The 22253-nt window shown below is 47.8% G+C and overlaps 1 protein-coding gene across 5 annotated transcripts in view; it reads right to left on the minus strand.

Annotated features, from left to right (window-relative positions):
• The window catches only part of vps8 (VPS8 subunit of CORVET complex), a 253578-nt gene that overhangs the window by 35027 nt on the left and 196298 nt on the right, over window positions 1-22253 (minus strand). For 4 of the 5 annotated variants that reach the window (XM_061690460.1, XM_061690459.1, XM_061690461.1 and 1 more), the window contains one exon: window positions 18225-18392. The exons of the other annotated variant lie outside the window; for it this stretch is intronic. In XM_061690460.1, coding sequence (XP_061546444.1) covers window positions 18225-18392 — 168 coding nt within the window. The remainder of the gene's footprint in view (window positions 1-18224; window positions 18393-22253) is intronic. 5 annotated transcript variants of the gene reach the window in all.

Genomic DNA, 22253 nt, shown 5'->3' on the forward strand with positions numbered 1-22253 from the left:
ACTTGGACGACATCTTAATCTTTTCCCGTGATCGACATGAACATCGCCAACATGTCCGCATGGTGTTGCAGCGCTTGATGGAAAACCGTCTTTACATCAAGTCTGAGAAGTGTGAGTTCCATGCGGAGTCGGTACAGTTTTTGGGGTTCATCGTGGAGAAGGGCCAGCTTCGGGCCGATCCAGCCAAGATCTAGGCTGTGGTTGCTTGGCCAACGCCAACATCTAGGAAGCAGTTGCAGAGGTTTTAGGGTTTTGCTAATTTTTATTGGCGATTTATACGTGATTACAGCCTTAAGGTGGGACCTCTGACTAGACTTACTTCCAATAAAATACCATTTGTATGGACCCCTAAGGCAGATGTGACTTTTGATCATATTAAACAATTGTTTGTGAAGGCTCCTGTGTTAAATCATCCTAATCCTGACCTTTTTGTTGTCGAGGTGGACGCATCTGATTCAGGTGTGGGGGCGGTCCTGTCCCAGAGGTCCCCGGTCGACCAGAGGCTGCACCCCTGCGCCTTCTTCTTTAGGCACCTGAGCCCAGCAGAGGCCAATTACGATGTGGGAAAAAGAGAGCTACTGGCCATTGTCCTGGCGCTGCAGGAGTGGAGGCACTGGCTGGAGGGTACTAGGGAACCTTTTCAAGTTTTCACCGACCACAAGAACCTGTCTTACCTCCGGACTGCTAAGAGACTCAACCCCCGTCAAGCGCGTTGAGCCCTGTTCCTTACCCGTTTCAATTTCATCATCACTTACCGCCCTGTATTGAAGAATGGCAAACCTGACGCCTTGGATGCATGGCCCGTCTGCTGTTCTGCCTGTTGTGGAGACCATTCTACCTGGGACCCTGGTGGTGGGAGCGTTTCAGTGGGAAGTTGAGAAGAAGGTGGTGGAGGCGGGGAGGGACGTCCAGGATCCGGGAGGTGTTCCTGATGGCAAGTTGTTTGTTCTGGTCGTTTTATGTCCAGAGGTGTTGAGGTGGGGACACACTTCTAGATTCTCTTGCCATCCTGGGGTCAGTCGGACATTTTTCCTCATTTCCCAACAGTTCTGGTGGCAAGGACTACGCAGGGGACGTTATGGAATATGTTTCGGCATGCTCAGTGTGTGCCCGTAGCAAGATGTCCCATCATCCTCCAGCTGGTCTTCTTCGTCCACTGCCCATTCTTTCCCGCCCCTGGTCCCACGTCGCCTTGGACTTCATCACGGGCCTTCCGCTGTCCGGAGGGAACTCGGTCATCCTGAGTGTTGTCGACAGATTCGCCACGATGGCCCATTTTGTTGCTCTGACGAAGCTGCCGTCCTCCTTTGAGACTGCTAATCTCCTTGTCGACCATGTCTTCAGAGTTCATGGTATTCCTGCTGATCTGGTGTCTGACGGGGCCACAGTTCGTCTCTCGGGTCTGGAGGTTGTTCTGCAAAGCGCTGGGGGCTTCCTCCAGTCATTTGTCCGGTTTCCACCCGCAGACTAACGGCCAGACAGGAGGGCGAATCAAGATGTGGAGGCTGCTCTTCGCTGTGTTTGCCATCAGCACCTCTCCTCGTGGTCTTCTAACCTGCCTTGGATGGAATATGCACATAACACCTTTGTTTGCTCTGCCACTGGACGGTTGCCGTTCATGACTGCATATGGTTATCAGCCGCCGTTGTTCCCTTCTCAGGAGAGGGTGGTGGCGGGTGCGTTGGTTAATCCAAACGGCATGACCAGGTATTCAAAGTGTCCAACAGGGGTATTGAAAGCAGTTTTCCAATCATTCTCCTCTCTGATACGGATGACATTGTAGGTCCAATTCCGTGAATATCTGGGCGCTACAGAGGGGTTCAAATGAGGGGTCATTGAGCGGTAGTGGAAATTGTTTTTTAATGGTGATGTCATTGAGTCCACGGTGATCGATGCAGGGGCGAGAGTGGTATCTTTCTTCTCAACGAAGAATAAGCCAGCCCCTACTGGAGAAGAAGAAGGCCGAATGAATCCAGAAGCCAGGGAGTCACGGATATAGTCCTCTGTAGGCTTTTTCTCAGGGCGGGAAAGGTTGAAGAGATGGGTGGAGGGAAGAGGGGCTCCCGGCAGAAAATTGATCGTGCAGTCATTAGTGAAAGGCCAAGATCTTTACTGAAAACAGGGGAGAGCTCATGATATTCTTCTGGAACCCCGGGAGAGGTCGACTGGTGTGGCAGGTGGTCGAGGTTTGCTGGAAGGCGACATGCCAGAAAGCAGGCACTGCAAATGGTAGTGAGGACTCCACCCAATGATAGATAGGTGGGTCCAGTCTATGGCGGGGTTATGCTTCTTGAGCCAGGGAATTCCGAGGACTAACGGGGTCTCAGCGGAACGGATAATGAATAGTGGGATGTCTTCACGGTGATTTTCTGTGATAAGTAAAGTAAACAAAACTGTTTGGTGGGTGACAGGGGTGATGAGTCGCCCATCCAGGGCTATGACTTTGTTTTGGCGAATGGAGGGGTTTGAGAAGGAGTTGGAGCTAACGTGCCAATCCTTCGTGAATGAAATTATCATCAATAAGGGTGTGTTGAGAACGGGAACAACAATACACGCGGGAACAGTCAGAGATGGGGAGGTGGTGATTTGGCTCACCACGGCGCTCTCGGGTCATGGTGAGCCTGGTCTTTTGGTCGCAAGGGGCATGTGGCAATGAAGTGGCCTGAGTTACCGCAATAAATACACAGTCGCTGGATGAAACGGCGCTGACGTTCCTGGGGGTCTAATCTCGTGTTGCCAATTTGGATGGGTTCATTTGGTGCAGTGGGGGGTGATGAAGAAGCGATCGGCGGTTCAGAAGGTGGGTGAGGTGCTGACAGCGCAGTGCCCGCAGAGGAAACAATTCTACGCGCACTGACCCCCCTGTCCCGTGCTCTTTCCCCAAACCGGTTGTCAAGACGGATGGATAACGAAATAAGGTCCTCGAGTGAGGAGTGCTCGTCCCGGGCTGCAAGCTCGTCCTTGAGCTGCTCCGAAAGCCTGTTTAAAAAGATACCCCTTACCGCGGCGTCATCCCATCCGCATTCACCCGCAAGAATTCTGAATTCCACTGAGTAAGAAGCCACGGACCTAGAGCCCTGAGTATGCGTAAGGAGGCGGAGAGTGGCTTCCCTGCCCTGAATGGGGTGATCAAAGACTCTCTTTAGTTCAGCAGAAAAGGAGTTAATTGACGCGAGTAACGGAGAAGAGTTGTGCCATAACACGGTTGGCCATTTAGCTGCTTTTCCACATAGGAGTTGCGACCTTGGATTGTTCGGTGGGGTAGCTTAACGGTTGTAAATTGAAAACTAGGGAGCAATTTAAGAGGAATATGCAGCCAATTCCTCCTAAGTCCCTGGGGAGTAGGGTTCGGGCAGCGGGACATGAGGCTCTTTGTCCGGGAGGCGAGATAGATCGGAGGCTGCGGGCTCAGAAGTAGTACTGACGGGAGGAAGGTCGTACTGCATTTGGGAAGAAAGGAGGGATACTTGTCGAGTGAGAGTGTTTAATGAGTCCATGATCTCAGAGGGAACTTTGTCCTGTCTTCCTGTGTGGGCGCCTTGGAGGGTGGGTGCTTCTGAACGCCTCCAGGGTTTCTGGGCCCATGATGGCCAGAGCATTCTGTCATGATACGATGGTGTTAATTTTAACTGGACCCAGAAGCAGACGGAGGCTGAATAAGTTTGTGGAGAACGGTTTATGGAGAAGAGATTCGGAGGTGGATCCTTGAGGCATACTGGCGAGTCATCGAGACAGGGAGCGTGCAACAGGGTGAGCAAGTGGATGGCGTGGTGCAAGAGGTCAGCAAGGCGGGGAATACGGAAGGAGCACTGAGGACAAGGAAGAACACGGAGGTCAGAAATATTGCGAAGACTGCCGTAGTTTATGTGTAAGTTACGAGCCGGTGTACCACGTGAAGGTTAATACTCTGGCAATGGAGTCAGGCTTAAATGCAGGTGATGATGAAGGCTGATTGGTAAATGCTAGATCTTTGTAAAACCTGGACAAGGGCTGTGATTCTCCCATATATATGTTCCATGTCTTATTTCTCTGATACCAGGAGACAGTTAAGCATTAAAAACTGGCAATCTGACAAAAAGCAATCACATTACAGTAATTGTATAACATGTCAATCAATGTGCTGTGTGTGATTTTTATTTTCATAAAATTTGATCAATAACGGTAAAGACATACCCCACTTTATTTTGCTTTGAAAATCAATTAATTTTACTGATAAGAGTATTTGAAGTGTTGGCAGTTGATATAATTCAAAATGTTATTTGTTTCTCAGCAAAAAAATAAAAATCTAAATCAAAAGTGATATTTTGTGGTTTTATCCCAATGTTTTCTGAAGATGTTAATTATTTTTTCTGTATATATCGGATTTTTCTTCTACAGGTATAGCCATGAAAACTAACACATATCCCTCTAAGTGTCTTAGGAGTTCCCGCTTTAGGTTCTTGTTCAAATGGTCCTTCTATGTCACTCAAGCAGTCTTTATTGTTATTTGCCACTGGAGGGAGCCTCATTATGTTGTTGCAATGCACCAGAGTGATCTGTGATTTGAGGTGCCAGGATGTGGTGGCCATTTTGCAAACACACAATAGCAGACAGCAAAATAGACTTATTTCTGAGGTATGTAGGAAATTGTGAACGTGTCAGAACAATTAGATCTTTACCATTATTATGTATGTACAAAGACAAAAGTCTAAAGGGTTTATTGATTAGTTAGGATCATTTATTCACTTGCATCTGCAGAGTTGGAAGGGACAACACATGTAAATTGTGCAACTCACATGGTTGCTATGAAGCGGTTTGTCTTTACCGGCCACCACCATTTGCTCTGTCAATCGCTTCTAATAACAAAACTGCAGCAGAATTTAATTTGGGATAAGAATAATGCTGGAACTCATACCTTCCAAAGGATGGGTGATCTTTAATCAATGTATTTCTCTTTTGCAAAGTATAATGCTATAATGTTTTAACACCAATCAGTAAGGTTGAGCCTTTTAGTTCACTGCTGACTTTGTTTTATAATTGTTTTTCAACAAGTTGATACAACAAGTTTTTCACACCTGGATTTGGGGATCATCTACGATTCCTCCTTGCAGGTCCTTCCAGTTATGTCAGGTTGGATGGTGAACGTTCGTGGGCACCCATTTTCAGGTCTTTCCAGAGATGCTCAATTGGGTTTAAGTCAGGGCTCTGGCTGGGCCATTCAAGAACAGTCACGGAGTTGTTCTGAAGCTACTCCTTTGGTATTTTAGCTGTGTGCTTGGTGAGAGAGGTAAAGAAGAAAACCCCCAATTGCTCAGTTTGGCCGGATGGACAGCTCTAGGAAGGGTTCCGGTCATCCCAAACGTCTTCCATTTAAGGATTATGGAGGCCACTGTGCTCTTAGGAATGTAAAGTGCAGCAGAAATTCTGAAATGTTTCCTTTGACCTCATGATTCTCGTTTGCTCTGACATGTACTGTGAACTGTAAGGTCTTTTATAGACAGGGTTGTGGCTTTCCTAATGATGTCCAATCAGTATAATGAAACACAGCTGGACTCCAATGAAGGTGTAAAACCATCTTAAGGATGATCAGAAGAAATGGAGAGCACCCGAGTTAAATATATGAGTGTCACAGCAAAGGGTCTGAATACTTAATGCTGTGTGATATTTCAGTTTTTCTTTTTTAATAAATCAGCAAAACTTTCAACAATTCCGTTTTTTTTCTGTCAATATGGGGTGCTGTGTGAAAAAATGGCTGCAATATAACTAAGAGTGAAAAAATTAAGGGGGACTGAAAACTTTCTGTACCCACTGTAAGTGTCTTGTTTTAGCAAATCCTTTTTTCTGGGAGAATAATTAAGAAAGCAATTTTGTCTTTTATTATTTTATTGAGATCTTTGCAAAGAGACAGGGAGCGACTGCCATGGCTGGCATCCTTCCCTCTCTGACAAAAGAACACAGAAGGGGAAACCATAAAAAGAGGGAGAGAGCACACAGCTACTCAAAGCAGCAAGGCTTATCTTATCTACTTCCTTGGCAAAAAGTGCATTATATTGTGGATGAGGAGGAAAGACCAATCTGCTAGGTACCTTTGCAGAATCAGACAAGAACTATAGAAAACAGGAGTTGTGGAATAAAAGAATACAGAACATTAAATTTATAAAGGTTAATACAGGCAATTTTGTCAACTCACTCCCCGCTTTTAGGGTTGCTTTCTGGAGTGGGTTGTTTTATTCTGTGCACTGCAATACAAAGTTTTTTTTATTTGTGCTATGGAATACAAAGCTAGTGAATTGTTTTATATGTGTGCATAGCAGTAAAAGTCACATCACAAGTTGCATTATTAATCAGTTTGACAAATACAACCCAAATTCCAATGAAGTTGGGACGTTACATAAATAAAAACCGAATACAATGATTTGCAAATCATGTTCAACCTATATTTAATTGATTACACTAAAAAGACAAGATAAAACATGTGAAACTAGTTACATTTTATTGTTTTTAGGAAATCATTAACTTAGAATTTTATGGCTGCAACACGTTCCAAAAAAAGCCGGGACAGGTGGGGAAAAAGGACTGAGAAAGTTGAGGAATGCTCATCAAACACCTGTTTGGAACATCCCACAGGTGAACAGGCAAATTGGGAGCAGGTGGGTGCCATGATTGGGTATAAAAGGAGCTTCCCTAAATTGCTCAGTCATTCACAAGCAAAGATGGGGTGAGGTTCATCTCTTTGTGAACAAGTGTGTGAGAAAATAGTCAAACAGTTAAAGGACAATGTTCCTCAACGTATAATTGCAAGGAATTTAGGGATTTCATCATCTACGGTCCATAATATCATCAAAAGGTTCAGAGAATCTGGAGAAATCACTGCATGTAAGCGCCAAGGCCGAAAACCAACATTGAATGCCCGTGACCTTCGATCCCTCAGGCGGCACTGCATCTAAAACCGACATCAATGTGTAAAGGATATCACCACATGATGGGCTCAGGAACACTTCAGAAAACCAATGTCAGTAAATACAGTTCGGCGCTACATCCGTAAGTGCAACTTGAAACTCTACGATGCAGAGAAAAAGCTATTTATCAACAAGACACAGAAATGCCGCCTTCTTCTCTGGGCCCGAGCTCATCTACGATGGACTGATGCAAAGTGAAAAAGTGTTCTGTGGTCCGACGAGTCCACATTTTAAATTGTTTTTGGAAATTGTGGAAGTCGTGTCCTCCGGGCCAAAGAGGAAAAGAACCATCCGGACTGTTATGGGTGCAAAGTTCAAAAGCCAGCATCTGTGATGGTATGGGGCTGTGTTAGTGCCAATGGCATGGGTAACTTGCATATCTGTGAAGGCACCATGAATGCTGAAAGGTACGTACAGGTTTTGGAGAAACATATGCTTCCATCCAAGCAACGTCTTTTTCCTGGACGACCATGCTTATTTCAGCATGACAATGCCAAACCCCATTCTGCACGTGTTACAACAGCATGGCTTCGTAGTAAAAGATTGCGGGTACCAGACTGGCCTGTCTGCAGTCCAGACCAGTCTCCCATTGAAAATGTGTGGCGCATTATGAAGCGTAAAATATGACAACGGAGACCATGGACTGTTGAATAGCTGAAGCTGTACATCAAGCAAGAATGGGAAAGAATTCCACCTACAAAGCGTCAACAATTAGTGTCCTCAGTTCCCAAACTTTTATTGAATATTTTTCAAACAAAAGGTGATGCACCACAGTGGTACACATGACCCTGTCCCAGCTTTTTTGGAATGTGTTGCAGCCATAAAATTCTAAGTTAATGATTATTTGCTAAAAACAAACTATCAGTTTGAACATTAAATATCTTGTCTTTGTAGTGTATTCGATTAAATACAGGTTTAACATGATTTGCAAATCATTGTATTCTGTTTTCATTTATGTTTAACACAACATCCCAACTTCATTGGAATTGGGGTTGTATATTTTAAATATTTACGATTAAAGGAGGCAAAATAAAATTTCTAAATTCCGAGATTTCAAGTCCCAAAACTTCAGAAGACAAAAAACAAATTGTTATTTTTGGGCACGACAAATTATTGCAGAACCTGGATCAGTAATTATGCACAACTGACAAGCATTCGGGGGAAAGAAAAGACCTAGCTAGAGCTTTTTGTTCCACCAAAACTTTGAGTCTTCGCCACTTATTATGAATTTACATTTAGTCATGTTTTTGATGGTCAGTTTCCAAAATAATGATAATATTATATTACTATAATGCTGATAATGGGTTGGACCATACTGATAATGTATATAATGAAATAATAATTGATGCTCTTACAAAAATACTGTCAAGATATGGTAGCCATGTTTTCAAAAATGACTGAAGTACAGTGAACCTTGGGTTCCGTGACCCCGTTTGTAACCCGAAATGATCTAAACCTGAGGTAATGTTTCCCATTAAAATTATTCGTTTTAGCCCCAAAATTAAAATTATACTTTTTTTTTTATTAGTGTGTGGTTAAAAATAAATATAGTGCAATATAGAAATAAGTGAAAAAACACTATTTTAAAGAAGTAAAACACAAAATAACTGTTTATTGCTTAACTTTAACTAAGGAGGGGACAGAGAAGGAGGATTATAGCTACTCATTGAAGAAGAGCCTTCTTCCATGATAAGGAAATTCTATTTCAGGTGTTTTTTTCTTTTGACTGTTTCTTGACTAATTCATTGGTTGATTTTTGGCACAACAAACCGATCCAGAGAAACCTTACTTTTTCTGATCAGAAAAAAACAAAACAAAACATCAAAGTGGGATGTCACATTGTCATTGAAAAGATGAATTGCTCTGTTTGCCAATTTGCTGCACATTTCTTTTGATCATTCTTTGTATTGTGTCGCTCACATTATCACCAGTGAGCGCATTCTCAGTTTTGTCAGTCTAATAAAGAGCAAAAACAAAACAACCAAGATACAGTGCCTAACTTCGTTGCACTGCGTGACGCACATTCAATGACGGTTGTCCAACGCACAGATCAGTCAGTTTCCAAAATAAAAAACATTTTAAAAAAACACCCGGACTCACCCCTCATTATTCTCGGGGACTTTAACAAAGCTAAACTCAACCACGAACTCCCTAAATACAAGCAGCACATCGACTGTCCTACCAGGGAAAATAATACTTTAGACCACTGCTACACTACGGTAAAAAACGCATACCGTGCTAGACCTCGTGCAGCCCTGGGCTCGTCTGATCATTGCTTAATTCACTTAATACCGACGTACAAGCAAGAACTTAAATGTGCGAAGCCTACAGTGAAAACAGTCAAAAAGTGGACCAATGAAGGAAAGATGGAACTTCAAAGCTGTTTAGACTGCACAGACTGGAGTGTCTTTGAAAATTCAGCTGGCAGCCTGGATGAATATACGGACACTGTCACATCCTATATCAGTTTCTGTGAAGAGGTTTGTGTACCAACAAAATCATTTCGCACATTCAACATCAAGCCGTGGTTCACTGCTAAACTTAAGCAGCTTCGCCAAGCTAAGGAAGATGCATATCAGAGCGGGGACAGGGCCCTGTATAATCGAGCTAGAAACCAGCTGACTAAAGACATTAACATTGCAAAGAGGATCTATGCAGCAAAGTTGGAAAAACAGTTTAGCGCGAACAACTCAAAATCAGTCTGGCATGCATTCCAATCGCTGACTAATTACAAGCGACGATCCCCACAAGCTGAGAACAATAGCATACTAACCAACGACTTGAATACCTTCTATTGCAGATTTGAAAAGGACAGTTTCACTCCACACACCCACCCGGCCGCACCCGCGACCACAACCACACGTCTGACTTCTGCGTTAACCATCCATGAACAGGATGTGAGACGCATCTTCAAACAACAGAAGATAAACAAAGCGGCAGGACCGGACCATGTGTCCCCATCCTGCCTCAAAGTCTGTGCGGACCAGCTCGCTCCAGTCTTCACTCAGATCTTCAACAGATCTTTGGAAATGTGCGAAGTTTCATCCTGTTTCAAACGCTCCACCATCATTCCAGTCCCCAAGAAACCTGCAATCTCTGGTCTGAATGACTACAGGCCTGTCGCTTTGACATCTGTGGTCATGAAGTCCTTTGAATGTCTCGTGCTGGACCACCTCAAGAGTGTCACAGGTCCCCTGCTGGACCCCCTGCAGTTTGCCTACCAAGCGAACAGGTCTGCGGATGATGCAGTCAACATGGGACTGCACTTCATCCTAGAACACCTCGACAGTGCAGGGACCTACGCGAGGATCCTATTTGTGGACTTCAGCTCAGCGTTCAACACCATCATCCCTGAACTCTTTTCAACCAAGCTTCTCCAGCTCAGTGTCTCACCTGCCATCTGCCAGTGGATTTACAGCTTTCTGACGGGCAGGACACAGCAGGTCAGGCTGGGGGAGGCCACCTCATCCACACGCAGCATCAGCACTGGGGCGCCCCAAGGTTGTGTCCTCTCTCCGCTGCTCTTCTCTCTCTCCACACGAACGACTGCACCTCAGCGAACCAGACTGTCAAGCTCCTGAAGTTTGCAGATGACACCACTGTCATCGGCCTCATCAAGGACGGTGACGAGTCTGCATTTCGACAGGAAGCGGAGCGGCTGGAGCTGTGGTGCGGCTGACACAACCTGGAGCTGAACACGCTCAAGACGGTAGAGATGATCGTGGACTTCAGGAGGCATCCTTCGCCACAGCTGCCCCTCACGTTGTCCAGCTGCCTTGTGTCAACCGTCGAGACCTTCAAGTTCCTGGGAATTACAATCTCTCAGGACGTGAAGTGGGCGACCAACATCAACTCCGTCCTCAAAAAGGCCCAGCAGAGGATGTACTTCCTGCGGCTTCTGAGAAAGCACGGCCTGCCACCGGAGCTGCTGAGACAGTTCTACACAGCGGTCATCGAATCAGTCCTGTGTTCTTCCATCACAGTCTGGTTTGGTGCTGCTACAAAAAAGGACAAACTCCGACTGCAATGGACAATCAAAACTGCTGAAAGCATTGTCGGTACCCCCCTACCCACCATTGAGGACTTGCACGCTGCCAGAACTAAGACAAGGGCGTGCAAAATCCTCTCGGACCGTCTGCACCCCGGTCACCAGCTCTTCCAGCTCCTTCCCTCAGGTCGGCGCTACCGATCAACGCAAACTTAGAACTAGTAGACATTCCAACAGCTTCTTCCCTCTTGCGATCAACTTCTTAAACACCTAACCTATAATTCCATTACAACAAGCTGGAATTTTTTTGACTTGAGTTCGTTGTCACATTTCTGTGGGGCCAATTATGTATTACTCGTGCACTCACTGTAGTTGTCTCGCCATGCTGCACTATTTGCATATACTGGCCACTCATGCCAGAGTAGGATCTGCTCCATTTGCACACTGATTGAGGAGTATCTGTAACATTTGCACAACCATCATTGTCCGAGATGATCGCACTACTCGTCACTTTAAACCGCATACACTCCTTGAAGTCTCGGCGCCCTTTGCACAATGGTCATTGCACCGGACTATTGCAATATTAGTCATTCGAACTGCTCTAAGTGCTAGAGGACTCTGCATCTTTTTGCACAATTGTTTTTGTCAATGTCTTTATGTCTCCAAAGTGTTCTGTAAATTGACTGTCTGTTGTACTAGAGCGGCTCCAACTACCGGAGACAAATTCCTTGTGTGTTTTGGACGTACTTGGCAAATAAAGATGATTCTGATTCTGATTCTGATCTTTCTGCTCATTTTTAATAAGTGCTTCCTAACACTATCTTCAGGTGTTTCCCATTTTATCTTGCATGGGTGCCATTCTGAATGTTTAGCCCTTTGACGACATTTTTGAGAAAAAGCTCCACGTGACGATAGCGCAGCACCTTCAGTCTTCATCCATAATGTGGCGGCTGCTGGTCGCATATGATTGAATGAATGTGCGTGTAGGCGGAACTTCCGCCGAGCAAACGCCACCGTGTAGAGCTATTTTGACGTGATTACACCAACATTAACCATTTGTTGTTTTACTCAAAGAGACGTTACAATTCAATAAATAACATTGCAAGATGGCGCCTACCCGTGTGGTCGCCTCGGTTACGCGCTCGAGTATTGTTTTTGTTTTTTTCGTTCGTCTTTGGAGACATTAGATGACGCACTTACACAAGGGGAGACTTGCTAAGCATCAAGGAGGCTACTCCAGACTTTCTTTCACCAACTTTCGCAAATCCACTCAGTTTTTTCCCTGAGTTACTCACCGGAGCAGCGACTGCGGTCTTTGGCGCATGGAGGCGGAGGTGACACCACAGAGGGAAGCGAGCCGGCCTCCAGGTAAAACTCCGCAAGAGAGGATACAGACTGGCGTTTCCGTCCATCCACCTCGCGAATCTACGCTCCCTACCCAACAAAATGGACGAGCTTCATCTTCTGATAAAGACCAGTAAAGACTTCGGATGTTCCGCCGCCATATGCTTTACGGAGACTTGGCTTTGTGACGCTGTACCCGATGGTGCCGTCATGCTTCCCGGCTTCCATCTTCACAGGGCAGACCGCGACATGGAATCATCAGGGAAAACAAAAGGTAGTGGGATATCAGAATCAGAATCATCATCTTTTTTTGTCAAGTATGTCCAAAAAATACACAAGGAATTGGTCTCCAGTAATTGGAGCCACTCTAGTACGACAACAGACAGTCAATTGACAGAGAACATTTTTGAGACATAAAGACATTGAGAAAAACAGTCACTGAGCAATAAAGGGTTGCTAGTTAATCTGGTAATGGCGATACATTATTTTTATTTTTTATTTTTGTTGACAATTGTGCAAAAAGATGCAGACTCCTCTAGCATTTAAGAGCAGTTCGAATAACTAATATTGCAATAGTCCGGTGCAATGACCATTGTGCAAAGGGCGCAGAGACTTCAAGCTAGTAGTACGATAGTCTGGGACAATGTTGATTGTGCAAATGTTGCAGATACTCCTCAGTCAGTGTGCAAATGGATCAGATGCTCCTCTGGCATGAGTGGCCAGTATTGGTCAACAACAGATATGCAAATAGTGCAGCGTGGTGAGACTACGACAGTGAGTGCACGAGTAATATATAATTGGCCCGACAGAAATGTGACAACAAACTCAAGACAAAAAGACAAAAAATTGCCAGCATGTTGCAATGGAATTGTAGGTTAGGTGTTGAAGAAGTTGATTGCAAGAGGGACGAAGCTGTTGGAATGTCTGCTAGTTCTAGTTTTCATTGATCGGTAGCGCCTACCTGAGGGAAGGAGCTGGAAGAGCTGTGGAGGGTCCGAGAGGATTTTGCACGCTCTTGTCTTATGCTTCTATATCAACGAAAAATTATGTACGGACGTCACGGAGCTCAGCACACACTGCAGCCCGCATTTGGAGACGCTGTTTTTGAACTCTAAGCCATTCTACTCGCCTTGCGAGTTTGCATCCTTAATTCTGGCTGGTGTCTATATTCCGCCTCAAGCTAATGCTTGCCGAACAAGTAAACGAAATTGAAAAAAAAACAAACACCCGGACTCACCCCTCATTATTCTTGGGGACTTTAACAAAGCTAAACTCAACCACGAACTCCCTAAATACAAGCAGCACATCGACTGTCCCACCAGGGAAAATAACATTTTAGACCACTGCTATACTATGCTAAGTAACGCATACCGTGCCAAAACTCGTGCAGCACTGGGCTCGTCTGATCACTGCTTAATTCACTTAATACTGACATACGCTAAGAACTTAAATGCGCGAAGCCTACAGTGAAAAGAGTGAAAAAGTGGAGCAATGAAGCAAAGATGGAACTTCAAAGCTGTTTAGACTGCACAGACTGGAGTGTCTTTGAAAATTCAGCTGGCAGCCTGGATGAATATACGGACACTGTCACATCCTATGTTAGTTTCTATGAAGAGGCGTGTGTACCAACAAAGTCATTTCGCACCTTCAATAACAACAAGCCGTGGTTCACTGCCAAACTTAAGCAACTTTGCCAAGCTAAGGAGGACACATATCAAAGCAGGAACAGGGCCCTGTATAATCGAGCTAGAAACCTGCTGACGAAAGAAATTAACATTGCAAAGAGGAACTATGCAGCAAAGTTGGAAAAACAGTTTAGCGCTAATGACTCCAAATCAGTCTGGCATGCATAACAATCGCTGACCAATTACAAGCGACGATCCCCCCAAACTGAGAACAATAGCACACGAGCCAACGACTTGAATACATTCTACTGCAGATTTGAAAAGGACACTTTCACACCCCACACCCACCTAGCCGCACCATCGACCACAATCACACTTCTGACTTCTGCGTTGTCCATCCATGAAGAGGATGTGAGACGCATCTTCAAACAACAACAGATTAACAAAGCGGCAGGCCCGGACCTTGTGTCCCCATCCTGCCTCAAAGTCTGCACGGACCAGCTCGCTCCAGTCTTCACACAGATCTTCAATAGATCTCTGGATCTGTGCGAAGTACCATCCTGTTTCAAACGCTCCACCATCATCCCATATGGTATATACTACTCGTGCACTCACTGTAGTACACTGACTGAGGAGTATCTGCAACATTTGCACAATCAACATTGTCCCAGATTATCGCGCTACTAGTCACTTTAAACTGCATAGACTCCTTGAAGTCTCGGCGTCCTTTCCACAATGGTCATTGCACCGGACTGTTGCAAGATTAGTCATTCTAACTGCTCTAAGTGATAGAGGATCTTTTTGCACAATTGTCAAAATAAATAAATAAAGAAAATGTACCGGCATTTCCAGATAGCTAGCAACCCTTTATTTCTGAGTGACTCTTTTTCTCAATGTCTTTATGTCTCAAAAGTGTTCTGTCAATTGACTGTCTGTTGTCGTACTAGAGCGGCTCCAACTACCGGAGACAAATTCTTTGTGTGTTTTTTTTGGACATACTTGGAAAATAAAGATGAGTCTGATTCTGATAACAGAGTACCTTGAAAAGTTATTGCCCCCCTTCTCAAATTATTACACTTTTGTATATTGTTCAGCCATCAGTTTGTGACCTCAAGCTCAAGCACACTTCTGCAGCAGGATAACGATCCAAAACACACCACGAAGTCAACATCTCAATGGCTTAAAAAAAATAAATAAATAAAGGTTTTGGAGTGGCCTAGTCCAAGTCCAGACTTGAATCCCACTGAAATGCAGTGGCTGTGCATGCTCAAAACCCCTCCATTATTGGTGAATTCAAACAATCAATCACCATTTACCTCACCTCCTGGAGCCGTCACCTTAACCCCTCCTAGAACCGTCACCTGATCGTGGTGGAGGGGTTTGTGTGTGCTAATGATCCTTGGAGCTAAGTTGTCTGGGGCTTCATGCCCCTGGTAAGGTCACCCATGGCAAACAGGTCCTCGGTAAAGGACCAGACAAAGGACGCTAAAGACCCCTTATGAAGAGTACGAATACTGGATGTCGTTTTCCCTCGCTCGGACGCGGGTCACTGGGGCCCGCCCTCTGGAGCCAGGCATGGAGGTATGGCTCGAAGGCGAACACCTGGCCTGCACCCATGGGGCCCCCATGGGGTCTCCCTTCTTATGGGCTCACCACTGGTGGGAGGGGCCATAGGGGTCGGGTGCAGTGTGAGCTGGGCGGTGGGTGAAGTCAGGGACCTTGGCGATCCGACACCCGGCTACAGAACCTGGCTCCAGGGACGTGGAATGTCAACTCTCTGGCAGGGGAAGGAGCCCGAGCTGGTGTGTGAGGTCGAGAGGTTCCAACTAGATATAGTCAGGCTCACCTCCACACACAGCTTGGGCTCTGGTACCAGTCCTCTTGAGAGGAATTTGACTCTCTTCCACTCTGGAGTTGCCCAAGGTGAGTGGCGCCGAGCAGGTGTGGGTATACTTATTGCCCCCGGCTCGGTGCCTGTACATTGGGTTTCACCCCGGTGGACGAGAGGGTAGCCTCCCTCCACCTTCAGGTGGTGGGAGGGATCCTGACTGTTTGTGCCTATCCACCAAACAGCAGTTCAGAGTACCCACCCTTTTTTTGCTTTTTGGAGTCCTTGGAGGGGGAGCTGGAGAGCGCTCCCGCTGGGGACTCCATCTTTCTACTGGGGGACTTTTAATGCTCACGTGGGCAATGACAGTGAGCCCTGGAAGGGTGTGATTGGGAGGATCCCCCCCGATCAGAACCGAGTGGTGTTCTGTTATTGGACTTCTGTGCTCATCACGGATTTTCCATAACAAACACCATGCTCAAGCATAAGGGTGTCCACACGTGCACTTGGCACCAGGACAACCTAGGTCGCAGTCCGATGATCGACTTTGAGGTTGTGTCATTGGACTTGCAGCCGCATGTCTTGGACACTCTGGTGAAGAGAGGGGTGGAGTTGTCAACTGATCACCACCTGGTGGTGAGTTGGCTCCGATGGTGGGGGAAGATGCCGGTCCGACCTGGCAGGCCCAAAGGTATCGTGAAGGTCTGCTGGGAATGTCTGGCAGAATTTCCTGTCAGAAGGAGTTTCAACTCCCACCTCTGGCAGAACTTCACCCACGTCCCGGGGGCGGCAGGGGACATTGAGTCCGAGTGGACCATGTTCTGCGTCTCCATTGCTGAGGCGGGCGACTGGAGCTGTAGCCTGTCGTAGCGGCAATCCCCGAACCCGTTGGTGGACACCATAAGTGAGGGATGAAGAAGGAGTCCTAGCGGGCCTTTTTGGTCTGTGGGACTCCTGAGGCAGCTGATGGGTACAGGCTGGCCAAGTGGAAGGCAGTTTGGTTTGGTGGTCTCAGTATTGCATCTCTGCTTTTTGCAGATGTTGTGGTTCTGTTGACTTCATCAAGGCGTGATCTCCAACTCTCATTGGAGCGGTTCGCACCCGAGTGTGAAGGTGCTGGGATGAAAATCAGCACCTCCAAATGTGAGACCATGGTCTTCAGTCAGAAAAGGGTGGAGTGCCCTCTCCAGGTCGGAGATGAGATCCTGCCCCATGTGGAGGAGTTCAAGTATCTTGGCATCTTGTTCAGGAGTGAGGGTAGAATGGAACGGGAGATTGAAAGGCAAATCGGTGCAGCGTCTACAGTGATGCCGACTTTGTATCGGTCCGTTGTGGTGAAGAAGGAGCTAAGCCGAAAGGCGAAACTTTCAATTTACCACCTATGGTCACGGGTTGTGGGTCGTGACTGAAAGAACCGGCTACAAGCGGCTGAAATGAGTTTCCTCCACAGGTGTCCTGGCTCTGCCTCTTAGAGATAGGGTGAGAAGCTCGGTCATCCGTGAGGGGCTCAGAGTAGGGCTGCTGCTCCTCCACATTGAGAGGAGCCAGATGAGGTGGCTCGGGCATCTGATTAAGATGCCTCCCTGGTGAGGTGTTCCGGGCACGTCCCACCGAGAGGAGACCCCAGGGACAAGTCAAGACACGCTGGAGAGACGATGTCTCCCGGCTGGCATGGGAACGCCTCGAGATCCCCCCGGAAGAGCTTGCTGAGGTTGCTGGGGAGAGGGAAGTCTGGGTGTCCCTGCTAAAGCTACTGCCCCCGTGACCCGACATCGGATAAGCGGAAGATAATTGATGGATGGGTGGATGATGATCTTAAGCATTAAAGTGGGGGAACTATGCAAAAATATAAGAATTTGAGAAGGGGGCCAATACTTCTTGTCACTCTACACTGCAGTGTATCCGTATAATCTCAAAATGGTTTGGCTGCTTAGTACTTAATTTTTTTAAAATTTGTTTGATTTATTGTGTAATCAAAAAGGGTGGGTGTGGTGGCAAAATTAATATAGTTTGTATGCGTTTATTGTTCCATAAATCTCCATAATTCCTGTGTAACTTTGCAAATGTACCTACCAGCTTGTTTTTTTTTTTTCCTCATCCTGGCTCAATGTAATCTGCTCCGTACCAGTCCCCCTTTTTCTCAAGGCTGAGATAAGATAAGCCATCCTCCTTGAGTAGCTCTGCTCCCTTTTGCGTCCTCCCTTCCATGTGCTTCAGAGTGGAGGGCGGTAGCTGCCATGAGCTGTCTAACTTCCATTTTCCCTCTCTCTCTTTGCAAAGGTTACTTTAAAATGACAAAAGACAAGATTGTTTTCATGCAGGGAACTCACCCACCTTGTGCCAGGGAAGGGAAAGTGTATTAAACCAGAGTGGGATCAGAGCACTAAACCTTGCCAAAGTGGTCACATGCCTCCCCTGTCACTTCGCCACACCTAGCCCCCCCCCTTTCCAAACTAACTGTACATAGTGGAAAATACTGTTGAGGAACAAATAGAAATTACCTTGATTTGTGGCTGTTGGAGTTTTTGAGAGTTGCGATGACCCAAGGCAACGAGGTTGTTCAGTGAATTTTCTATTCTTCTCAATATAGCTGACTCATTTTCTTTCTCATCTTCACTCTGCCCTCTGGTGGGGTCTGCAGTCAGTAGACAAAGCTGGGCTTTTAATGCCTAAGAAGGAATATTGGTCGTCGAGACAAACAGCAAGAAAATAAATTAGTTTTGTGGTTCTGTCACAATTGCAACATTTGAAAAAAATTAACCGTATTCCCTAACCCTCAGACATATTTGTTATGAATTCAGAAAATTAATTTAAATAATGCCGATTCCTATTATTTGACGAGGTCAGGTCTGGCCGACCCGCAGCTCGGGATTCACATGTGGCTCTTTGACTGGTTTCATGAAGCTCTTATGTGCACATCGCGCTCTACTGCCTGTTGCCAGGCAACCCGGAAACACTCGGACCAAACTCCAAAATTTCCCATGATGAAAATGCTCCATATAGAAATAAACATACCGAATCCGGATGGAATTTCATTTGGTTTCATAGGGGTGGAATATTCCTTTTCCCTAACCGATCAGAAGTAAATGTTTGTCATGTAAACTGTGAATCCCCCTCCTTGAGCCGTCACCTTTTCGTGGTGGAGGGGTTTGTGTGTCCCAGTGATTCTAGGAGCTAAGTTGTCTGGGGCTTTATGCCCCTGGCAGGGTCACCCATGACAAACAGGTCCTAGGTGAGGGACCAGACAAAGCACGGCTCAAAGACCCCTAATGATGACGACAAACAATGGACTTCGCTTTCCCTTGCCTGGACGCGGGTCACCGGGGCCCCCCACTGGAGCAAGGCCTGGTGGTGGGGCTCGAAGGCGATTGCCTGGTGGCCGGGCCTGCACCCATGGGGCCCGGCCGGGCACAGCCCGAAAGGGTAACGTGGGTCCCCCTTCCCATGGGCTCACCACCTGTGGTGCAGTGTGAGCTGGGCGAAGGCGGGGACCTTGGCAATCCGATCCCCGGCTACAGAAGCTGGCTCTAGGGACGTGGAATGTCACCTCTCTGGCAGGGAAGGAGCCCGAGCTGGTGTGTGAGGTCGAGAAGTTCCGACTAGATATAGTTGGACTCGCCTCCACACACAGCTTGGGCTCTGGAACCAGTCCTCTCGAGAGGAGTTGGACTCTCTTCCACTCTGGAGTTGCCCACGGTGAGAGGCGCCGAGCAGGTGTGGGTATACTTATTGCCCCCCGGCTCGGCGCCTGTACGTTGGGGTTCACCCCGGTGGACGAGAGGGTAGCCTGCCTCTGCCTTCGGGTGGGGGGACGGGTCCTGACTGTTGTTTGTGCCTATGCACCAAACAGCAGTTCAGAGTACCCACCCTTTTTGGAGTCCTTGGAGGGGGTGCTGGAGAGCGCTCCTGCTGGGGACTCCATTGTTCTGTTGGGGGACTTCAATGCTCACGTGGGCAATGACAGTGAGACCTGGAAGGGCGTGATTGGGAGGAACGGCCCCCCGATCAGAACCTGAGCGGTGTTCTGTTATTGGACTTCTCTGCTCGTCACGGATTGTCCATAACGAACACCATGTTCAAGCATCAGGGTCTCCACACGTGCACTTGGCACCAGGACACCCGAGGTCGCAGTTCGATGATCGACTTTGTGGTCGTGTCATCGGACTTGCGGCCGCATGTCTTGGAAACTCGGGTGAAGAGAGGGGCGGAGCGGTCAACTGATCACCACCTGGTGGTGAGTTGGCTCCGATGGTGGGGGAAGTTGCCGGTCTGACGTGGCAGGCCCAAACGTATTGTGAGGGTCTGTGGGAACGTCTGGCAGAATCCCCTGTGAGAAGGAGTTTCAACTCCCACCTTCGACAGAACTTTGCTCATGTTCCGGGGGAGGCGGGGGACATCGAGTCCGAATGGACCATGTTCCACGCCTCCTTTGCTGAGGCAGCCGACCGGAGCTGTGGCCGTAAGGTGGTCGGTGCCTGTCGTGGCGGCAATCCCCGAACCCGTTGGTGGACACCAACGGTGAGGGATGCCGTCAAGCTGAAGGAGTCCTATTGGGCCTTTTTGGCCTGTGGGACTCCTGAGGCAGCTGATGGGTACCGGCTGGCCAAGCGGAATGCAGCTCTGGTGGTCGCTGAAGCAAAAACCCGGGTATGGGAGGAGTTCGGTGAGGCCATAGAGAAAGACTTCCGGACGGCTTCGAGGAAATTCTGGTCCACCATCCGACGTCTCAGGAGAGGAAAGCAGTGCACCACCAACACTGTGTATAGTGGGGATGGGGCGCTGCTGACCTCGACTCGGGACATTGTGAGTCGGTGGGGAGAATACTTCGAAGACCTCCTCAATTCCACCGACACGCCTTCCAATGAGGAAGCAGAGTGTGGGTTCATCTGAGGCGGGCTCTCCAATCTCTGGGTTTGAGGTCACCGAGGTAGTTAAAAAGCTCCTCGGTGGCAGGGCCCCGGGGGTGGATGAGATTCGCCCTGAGTTCCTAAAGGCTCTGGATGTTGTGGGGCTGTCCTGGTTGACACGCCTCTGCAACATCACGTGGACATCGGGGACAGTGCTTCTGGATTGGCAGACTGGGGTGGTGGTCCCCCACCACCCCAGGGGGACCGGAGGGTGTGTTCCAACTACAGGGGGATCACACAGCTCAGCCTCCCTGGTAAGGTCTATTCAGGGGTGCTGGAGAGGAGGGTCCGTCGGGAAGTCGAATCTCAGATTCAGGAGGAGCAGTGTGGCTTTCATCCTGGCCGTGGAACAGTGGACCAGCTCTACACCCTCGGCAGGGTGCTCGAGGGTGCATGGGAGTTTGCCCAACCAGTCTACATGTGTTTTGTGGACTTGGAGAAGGCGTTCGACCGTGTCCCTCGGGGAGTCCTGTGGAGGGTGCTTCGGGATTATGGTGTACCGAACCCCCTGATACGGGCTGTTCGGTCCCTGTACGACCGGAGTTAGAGTTTGGTCCGCATATCCGGTAGTAAGTCGGACTGGTTTCCGGTGAGGGTTGGACTCTGACAAGGCTGCCCTTTGTCACCGATTCTGTTCATAACTTTTATGGACAGAATTTCTAGGCGCAGCCGAGGCGTAGAGGGGGTCCGGTTTGGTGGCCTCAGTATTGTGGTGGTTCTGTTGGCTTCATCAAACCGTGAGCTCCAACTCTCACTGGAGCAGTTCGCAGCCGAGTGTGAAGCGGCTTGGATGAGAATAAGCACCTCCAAATCTGAGACCATGGTCCTCAGTCGGAAAAGGGTGGCATGCCCTCTCCAGGTCGGGGATGAGATCCTGCCCCAAGTGGAGGAGTTCAAGTATCTTGGGGTCTTGTTCACGAGTGAGGGAAGAATGGAACGGGAGATCGACAGGCGGATCGGTGCAGCGTCTGCAGTGATGCGGACTTTGTATCGATCCGTTGTGGCAAAGAAGGCGCTAAGCCGAAAGGCGAAGCTCTCGATTTACCGGTTGATCTACGTTCCTACCCTCACCTATGGTCACGAGCTGTGGGTCGTGACCGAAAGAACGAGATCCCGGATACAAGCGGCCGAAATGGGTTTCCTCCGCAGGGTGTCCGGGCTCTCCCTTAGAGATAGGGTGAGAAGCTCGGTTATCCGGGAGGATCTCAGAGTAGAGCCGTTACTCCTTCACATCGAGAGGAGCCAGATGAGGTGGCTGGGGCATCTGATTCGGATGCCTCCCGGACGCCTCCTCGGTGAGGTGTTCCGGGCACGTCCCACGGAGACCCCGGGGACGACCCAGGACACGCTGGAGAAACTACGTATCTCGGCTGGCCTGGGAACGCCTCGGGATCCCCCTGGAAGAGCTGGATGAAGTGGCCGGGGAAAGGGAAGTCTGGGCGTCCCTGCTAAAGCTACTGCCCCGCGACCCGACCTCGGATAAGCGGTAGAAAATGGATGGATAGATGGATGTTTGTAGACATGAATTGAACATTGAACAGAGTTTTTGAGCCAGTGCACACAGCGTTCATTGTTGAAAATGACTGGCCTGTGGTCTTAGTTCTGTGGGAGTCAATGTTTGTC

This window comes from Phycodurus eques, chromosome 11, assembly GCF_024500275.1.
Source record: "Phycodurus eques isolate BA_2022a chromosome 11, UOR_Pequ_1.1, whole genome shotgun sequence".
Classification (NCBI taxonomy): domain Eukaryota; kingdom Metazoa; phylum Chordata; class Actinopteri; order Syngnathiformes; family Syngnathidae; genus Phycodurus; species Phycodurus eques.